Source organism: Giraffa tippelskirchi, chromosome 3 (genome assembly GCF_054371585.1).
Source record: "Giraffa tippelskirchi isolate mGirTip1 chromosome 3, T2T-mGirTip1v1.2.pri, whole genome shotgun sequence".
In the NCBI taxonomy this organism is placed as follows: domain Eukaryota; kingdom Metazoa; phylum Chordata; class Mammalia; order Artiodactyla; family Giraffidae; genus Giraffa; species Giraffa tippelskirchi.
The window spans coordinates 189699321-189707048 of NC_137277.1; the positions used below are offsets into that span (position 1 = coordinate 189699321).

The 7728-nt window shown below is 58.0% G+C and overlaps 1 protein-coding gene across 3 annotated transcripts; it reads left to right on the plus strand.

Moving 5' to 3' along the window:
- The first annotated feature begins 49 nt into the window (after positions 1–49).
- AKR7A2 (aldo-keto reductase family 7 member A2) lies at positions 50–6605 on the plus strand. 3 transcript variants are annotated; one of them, XR_014078339.1, is made up of 7 exons: positions 50–397; positions 2892–3079; positions 3246–3350; positions 3890–4399; positions 4619–4718; positions 5294–5423; positions 6205–6605. XR_014078339.1 is itself a non-coding variant. In XM_081574908.1 (7 exons), exons 1-7 carry the CDS (start codon positions 79–81, stop codon positions 6364–6366), a joined length of 1101 nt encoding a protein of 366 aa, XP_081431034.1. In that variant the 5' UTR covers positions 50–78; the 3' UTR covers positions 6367–6605. The 3 variants fall into 3 exon arrangements, 2 of the variants coding, with proteins under 2 accessions (XP_081431034.1, XP_081431035.1); XM_081574908.1 differs by having other exon boundaries at positions 4303–4399; XM_081574909.1 differs by lacking the exon at positions 3246–3350 and having other exon boundaries at positions 4303–4399.
- The last annotated feature ends 1123 nt before the right edge of the window (positions 6606–7728 follow it).

Sequence of the window (7728 nt, forward strand, 5' to 3'; positions counted from 1 at the left end):
GGGCGGGGTGACGCCGGGCCCCGTCCCCGCGGAGGGTGGGCGGGGCCGCAGGCACCCCAGGGCGCAGGCGCCGGCCTCATGCTGAGGACCCTGACTCGCGCGGTGGGCCGCGCCGCCGTCCGCTGCGCTCGCAGTCCTCGGCCGCCCGAGGCGCGCGCCGCCGCCGCCATGTCCCGGTCCCCGCGGGCCGCCTCTGACTCCCCGGCTCGGCCCGCCACCGTGCTGGGCACCATGGAGATGGGGCGCCGCATGGACGCGCCCGCCAGCGCCGCGGCCGTGCGCGCCTTCCTGGAGCGCGGCAACGTCGAGCTGGACACGGCCTTCATGTACAGCGACGGCCAGTCCGAGAGCATCCTGGGCGGCCTAGGGCTCGGGCTGGGCGGCGGCGACTGCAGAGGTAACGCCCGGCGCCCCGACCGCCCGTCCTCACCCCGCCGCGTGCCGTGCAGACCCGTGCGCGGGACGCCGACCCGACCCAGCCACACCCCCGCAGCGGTCAGGGCCGGCAGCTTCGTCCTCTCCCGGGGCACCGACCTCCCCTCGCCGTCCCGCAGCTTTGTGGGCCCCCCGCTCGCTCTCCGAAATCCGTGCGCATCCAGTTCGGACAGCTGAAGAGCGCTCTATCCGGCCCACCTTCCCCTCCGCTCTTTTGGGGTTGCACCTTGGTAGCCCCCGAGTCTTACCCTAGCCTAGTCTAGTCCTTGCTTTCTTGGTGCTCCTCTCTGCGGCACTGGTCTCCAGAGCTCTGCCCTATCCCGCTCCCACCCTGCCAGGAACGCGTAACCGACCCCCAGGCGCTTTGCGTACGCCCCTCATCGCCGGGTGCACCCCCTCCAGCTCCCTTTTCTTTTCATCAGGCCCTAGACTTCGTTCATTTGGCAGTATCCCTGGCTCTCCCAGGAAGAGCTGCAGCATCGCCCGTGGCGAGGCAGGAAGAGCAGGGGTGGTGGGGTTAACAGTGGGGAGGTATGAGAGAGGAGGTAAGGGCTTTCTGGCCACTTCTGTAGCCCCATGCCAGCTTCTTAAGGAGGTATAACCCACCTTCAGGGAGCTCGTCGTCTAGTGGGGAAGACGGAAGCAAATGATGGCAGAGGAGCCTAGAAGAGGAAGCACTTTTAAGGGAAGAAGGAAGGCATGAGGGGGCCAGGGAGAGGACCTCGGAAAGGCTCAGAATGTCCTGGATCTGGACCATCGAGGCCCAGTGGTAGTTTGCTAGGCAGAGAATGAGAGAGGTGTGAGGAGCGGAGGGCATAGCTGTGCCAGGACTGGTGTGTGGAAGGATGGCCTGGAGGCAGATGTGGCTTGCATGGAGGATGTGTGTGTGTGGAGGGATGGTCCCTCATCAGCCTGATGCCGTTGGACGTGCCTGGAGCTTGGTAGGTCCGACTCAGTAAACTCAGCTGTTAGCACCACACTCTGCCTCCTCTGTTTCATCCTGAGGCTCTTCCTTCCCAGCCCTTGTGGGTGGTGCCCTTTGGGTTTGCCTTAGATTCAGATCTTGGTGGATCTGCGGGAACTGGGAATGTGCATCTCAGACCCACCCTCTAGCTCCCCTGGCTGCCTCTCTTGGCTAATGAAAATCTGGTTTCTGAACTGGTTTTTCTCCCTCAGGCCCTTCCCCACTTCCTTCTTTGAGGCCCAAAGCTCACTGAGTCAAAGTCCTCACGTTGGACCCAGGGCAAAGTTCACACCGAGAATGCAGCAGGGGGACTGACAGATGTGGGAATGGAGAAAATCTGGACCGGAAGCTGAGGGCCTTGGTCCTCCCCTCTGAACCACCGGGTTGCCTTTGCCAAGTGTGGAAAGTACAGAATCCAGAGAGCTGGCATTCTTCTTTTCGATTTCTTTTGTTTGCTGCATTGCAAGGCTGAGGCCTGTGTAGTTCCCAACCAGGGATCAAAACCCGTGCCCCCTGCAGTAGAAGCATGGAGTCCTACCCACTGGACCACCAGAGACGCCCCAGAAAGAAGGCATTCCTTACAGCACTTCCAAGCTGCTGGCATGACAGACAACACTCTCTTGTTCGGCTGGGGGTGGGGGTGGGGCGCCTCTACAGCGGGGGTACAGCTGTGCATGCTTCCAGGAGTCTAGAAGGGAGAGGCAAGCTGGCACTGCCTTCTGCTCATTTCACCTTCGACCCCTCTCTCAAATGGACCTGCCAGGGGCCGTGTTCCACAGCTGCTTCTCTTTCCTGAGTTCTTGTAGGAGCTTGTATACTTGTTCCATCTCCGGGCGTGTCTGTCTGTATGGCAGCCAGAGTGAACGCAGCCGACCGGTTCAGTCATGAAACCTTTGAATGCTGGATGGGATTTGAGAAAGCCCTTTGGAATTGGGTCTGGGTCCCTGTCTCTTGTCTCGTGTCCCAGTGCTCCCTGCCTGGGGTTCACACTCCTACAGCTCAGTGTTCCACCCACTGTGCTTTCTTGTCTTTGCCCAAGTTCCCACCCTCCGAAACGTGCTTCCCTCCCTTCCTTGTTGCCTGGGATTCTTTTTTTTAGAGACTCACCTTTGGGGGTCAGGAAGCCCTCCCTGGAATTCCTAGGTTGGACGTGCAGGTCTGCTCTGAGCTTTACTGAGCTTTCATATTTAACATCAGCTTCTAGCCTGTGAGCGCCTTGAGGGCAGAGATGGGAGCGTGTTTTGTTCATCTCTGCATACTTGGGCTCTACCCCAAGGCTCTCCAGCCAGCAGTTGTGACTAATAGCCCAGTGAACATCAGGAGCTCACGTGAGACGTTATTTAATCCTCATGCTCTCCATATGAAGGAAGAGCTATTGTTATCACCCTCATGTTGTAGATTAGAGAATTGAAACTCAGAGAACTGAAGTAATTTCTCCAGGGCCATGTGGCTAGTAAGTGGTTACATTAACCATTACATTCTTCATGCAAAGTGAAAATTGCTACCAAGGCCAATCCCTGGGAGGGGAAGTCTCTGAAGCCTGACAGCCTCCGGTCCCAGCTGGAGATGTCCCTCAAGCGGCTGCAGTGCCCCCGGATCGACCTCTTCTACCTGCACGCACCGGACCATGGCACCCCCGTGGAAGAGACTCTGCGCGCCTGCCAGCAGCTGCACCAGGAGGTGAGGGCGGCCCCTGCTCCCCTCCCTGGCCTGTTGGTGCCCAGGAGAGCAGAGGCCCCGGGGCTGTCCCGGAGCAGAGTCAGGGACAGACCCCACGCCCAGGGTCCCAATCTCTGGGCCTGGTGTTCTGGGCTGCGGGGGATCTGACCGTGGCCTCTCCCCACAGGGCAAGTTCGTGGAGCTCGGCCTCTCCAACTATGCCGCCTGGGAGGTGGCCGAGATCTGTACCCTGTGCAGGAGCAAAGGCTGGATCCTGCCCACCGTGTACCAGGTGAGGCCGGGGCTGCAGAGGCCCGTCTCCAGGGCGCCTGCCATCCCCAGTCCCCTTGGGCCCCCCGCCCTGCCCTCTCCAGAGCAGCCACTCCCCTGCTTCCAGCCTGTAGACGGCTCCCGGGGGCCTCAGCCTGGCCACGGGCTCCCGCCCCCTCAGGCCCTGGCTCCCCTTCCTGCCTGCTTCTGGCTCTGCGGTCAGCCCGGAACTCGCCTCCCCCTTCTCCCTGGCAGGAGTGCCCGGGCGTCACTTAGATACCTCTTCCTCTGGGAGCCTTTCCCGACAGCCCAGAGCGTCCTCCAGGCTCCAGACCCCATCTTTATACACTGAGCGAGTGTTTCTGAGAATCTGCCGTGATCACAGAAGCCTCCTCTCTGTGCTCACCTGTCCTGTCTCTGTCTGTCTGTTTCTCTGGCCGCCTCGGATCTTGGCTGCATCGTACAGGCTCTCTCACTGCGGCCCACGGGCTCTCTAGCTGCGGCTCTCAGGCTTGGTTGCCCTCCAGGGAGCAGACCCGTGTCCTTGCATTGTCCCTACAGGGTCTCTCACTGTGGCCCACGGGCTCTCTAGCTGCGGCTCTCAGGCTTGGTCGCCCTCCAGGGAGCAGACCCGTGTCCCTGCATTGCAAGGGGGATTCGGAACCACTGAACCGTCAGGAGAGCCCACTCGGCTTTGTTTTTAGCCCGACTCTGACATCTCTTGAAGCCGAGACCTCACCAGATCCACGTGTGTTTGAGAGCTCGGTGTCCAGCCCACGCTTGGTGCCTGCAGATGTGTGTGGAATGGCAGAGCCAGGCCGCTGTCCCTTCCTAGGGCCCAGCACCATCTGCCCGTGACCAGCAGTGACTTTGGAAACCATGCTGGAGTCCTGGGGGGTCTTGACTGAAGACTTTGAGAGCAAGCTGGGGCTCCCTGGCCTGACCCCCTGCTCAGCTGGCCCTTCTGCCTGCAGGGCATGTACAACGCCACCACCCGGCAGGTGGAGACGGAGCTCCTGCCCTGCCTCCAACACTTTGGACTGAGGTTCTACGCCTACAACCCTCTGGCTGGTACGGGGTGTGGGGGGACAGTCTCCCCTGGGCAGGAGGGCCTTCCTGACCTGGTTTCTGCCTCTTCCTGACCCGGGAGAAGCCTGGCCCCAGACCTGGGAAGCAGGAGGGGTTTGCCAGGACCTCCATCCCTCCTGGTCCCCCGCCATCACCCCCACTTCCAGTCCATATGCCCTCTAGGGGGCAGTGCCTGGGGGTCTGACTCCAGCCTTCCTGCAGGAGGCCTGCTGACCGGCAGGTACAAGTATGAGGACAAGGACGGGAAACAGCCCGTGGGCCGCTTCTTTGGGAACAACTGGGCAGAGGTCTACAGGAATCGGTGAGCTGGGGGTGGACTGTCAGGATGGGTGGGGTGGGAGGGGGTCCCCATAGTCTGAAATGGAGAAGCTCTAGGCTGCTTTCCTTTCACGGCCTTCCCCTGCTGCTTGGACCTACCTCTCTTGATTCCTGGAGGAATTAGGAAACCCTCTGTAAGGCTTCGTTTTGTTTTCTTGGGACCTCCATGGGGAATGCCAATCCTTGGGCCTTATGGCCAGTCTTCCAGGTCATCACTCATGCCTTAGAAATGCTGATCACCTGCCAAGGGGGAGAGACAGGGCCCCAGATGGAGGAACAGGAGGCCTGGGGCCGAGTTGTATCCGTATACTGGCTTCCTATTTCTCCGGGTAAAGTAAGGGCAGGGTGTGAGTTTTTAAGAGCAGAGACGTCCTCGAGGTCTCTGGTGAGGGAGCCAGCATCCTGGGTGCTTCTGTTGCTCCCCAAAGCAGGAAACCCCCTGCTCGAGGGGACCCCGGCCCCTCCGTGCTACAGGGGCTTCCTGGGTTGACCGTTAAGCAGTGGCCCCCTGTGTGACCCCACGGTGCTGACCCAGTGCTGCCCTCCCCACCTGCCCAGCTACTGGAAGCAGCACCACTTCGAGGGCATCGCCCTGGTGGAGCAGGCCCTGCAGGCTGCATATGGCAGCAGCACCCCCAGCATGACCTCGGCCGCCCTCCGGTGGATGTACCACCACTCCCAGCTCCAGGTAACCAGCCCCCCCACTGCCCACAATACCCCTGGAAGCCCCGCCTCTGTTCTCTTAGAGGAGCCAGCTTAATTTCTAAATCGTCTTTCCGTCTGAAGTCTCTCTCTGGTTCAGTTCTCAAGCAGCCTTGCTGTTGTTCTGAGTAGCTGCCCAAATTCCAGGCCCTGTCGTGAGAGCTTTACAAGCATGGATTGAATGATGACTTAGGCCTGATGAAGTGGGATTATTCCAGTTTTACTGATGAGCAAACAGCTATGAATGGGAAAGAAAGTTATGGTCAGAGACTTGATATAAAGCCCGCTGGTCCTGCTCCTCTTGGGGAGAGCTGGGGTTTCCCTCTCTTTGGTGTCCGCTGTCTTCCTGGCTATAACTTGTCTTCAGCTTCAGCCGTACACAGTTGCATAGTCTCTGGCACGTATACAGCAGGTTTTCAATAAATGAGACTTAAATGATTTGTGTAATTTCTCATTCCCATCAGCACAGTGCAAATTGAGATCTAAGTCTTGGGGGTTAAAAAGCTAAATCAAGTTTACACAGCTGCTGACGGCAGAACTGGACTCTAAACTGAGGTCTGAATGAGGGTGAGCGTCGTGGCAGCAGGGCGGAAGGAGACGGGGTTTGGGGTCACATAGTTAGGAGTGTTGAAGGCACTGGGAGTGCTTTGTACAACCATGTAGGGTATAAAGAATATGCCCAACCCCAGGTCTTGGCAGGGGCAGGACTGTGTGACGGGGTCTCTGTGGGGCATCAGTGTGTGACGTCTGGCTGTCTCCCATTGCAGGGCCTCCGCGGGGACGCGGTCATCCTGGGCATGTCCAGCCTGGAGCAGCTGGAAGAGAACTTGGCGGCTGTCGAGGAAGGGCCCCTGGAGCCGGCCGTCGTGCAGGCCTTTGATCAGGCCTGGCGCCTGGTCGCCCACGATTGTCCCAACTACTTCCGCTAGGCTCCCACCCGGGTCAGGCGCCGAAGGTGTCTCCCCTTTCTGTCGCCTCTTCTGCGCTCGCCCTGGCTGGTCTTTGCCTTAAGCTGATTTCGCGTGGTCTTTCTCCACCGTCGGGATCCATGCGTTATCTTTCTAGACCCCTGCCTCACTCCCAGTTGCCTTCACAATGTATAAAGCCGTGGGCTGAGCCCCTTTGGGGCATTTCCATCTGAATAAAGCAAACACTAGAGCTGCCTGCAGCCCGTCACTGAGTGGACCCCGCAGATTTCTCTCCTCAGCTGCTTGTGACTTGTCCCCTCCCTGCCTGGGCCTTCCTGCCCGAGGGGTAGAACCGAGCTGGGGCCGCCACGGGGCAGAGGCGGCGGGGGTCTCCCAGCCTGACCTCTCGGTGGGGTGCAGGTGGCCGTCACGTTCCCACAGGACGGAAGGAAAGAGGGCCGTACACCCTGAGGTGGATTTTCTCTCCGAATTATCTCACTAAATACTCAGAAATGGAATAATTCGGCCAAAAACCTACCATTAGCGTCACAACAAGAAGTGTAAAAACCCCCAGGATGCTGTAGGACATTTTAATGCACAGTCATTTCACCAGTGGGTATACAAAAAGAAAAAAAGGAAAAAAAATGGGACTTTACTGAAGGTCCAGTGGTTAAGACTGCGCAGGGGCTGCAGGTTCAATTCCTGCTTGGGAAGTGAAGATCCCACATATGAGGGGCCTGCCCCTCTAAAAGCAAAAGCAGTGCCTTTAGTCTTAGCTGAAGCCTCCTGTTGTCTGGTCATCCACAGATTCTCAGCTCTGCTGCTGGGCCTCCCTCTGTTAGAGTGGGCCTGGGCAGCCAGGACCCCAGTTTCCCTCAGCAAATCCCTACTCCAAGGAGGAGGCACCCAAGGCTGCAGAAGAAATGAAATCCCAGGTCCAGTTGTTTCTGTTGGAACATCACGCCCCGGGCGAGGGATGTGAGCCAAGCAACAGGAGCAGGTAGCACTTGAATCAGTCTCTCGAGTGATGAAAGGGGCTCAACTTGGAAATGCAGCCAAAACCACCAATCAGAGGCTCTTTAGTCCAAAGAAGAGTCCTACTTGCCATCTAGAAGGAGACACTCTGCAGATACAGTTTAATTATTTGAAGCTTTGCTTTGTCTTCAACCGTAATAAAATGAATGCTTCCCCAAATGGGGTAATTACCCTGCTTGTATGATCAACCATTGTTTCTCAACAAGCCCCCCAAAACTGAGTTGCTTAAGGTGATAAAATCTGAAATTGACCTAAGAAGATTCAATTTCTATCAAAACCCCTGCTAGATTTTTTCTTATAGATAATGACAAAATTGTTTTTAAATTCATATTTGAAATTCTAGGGATA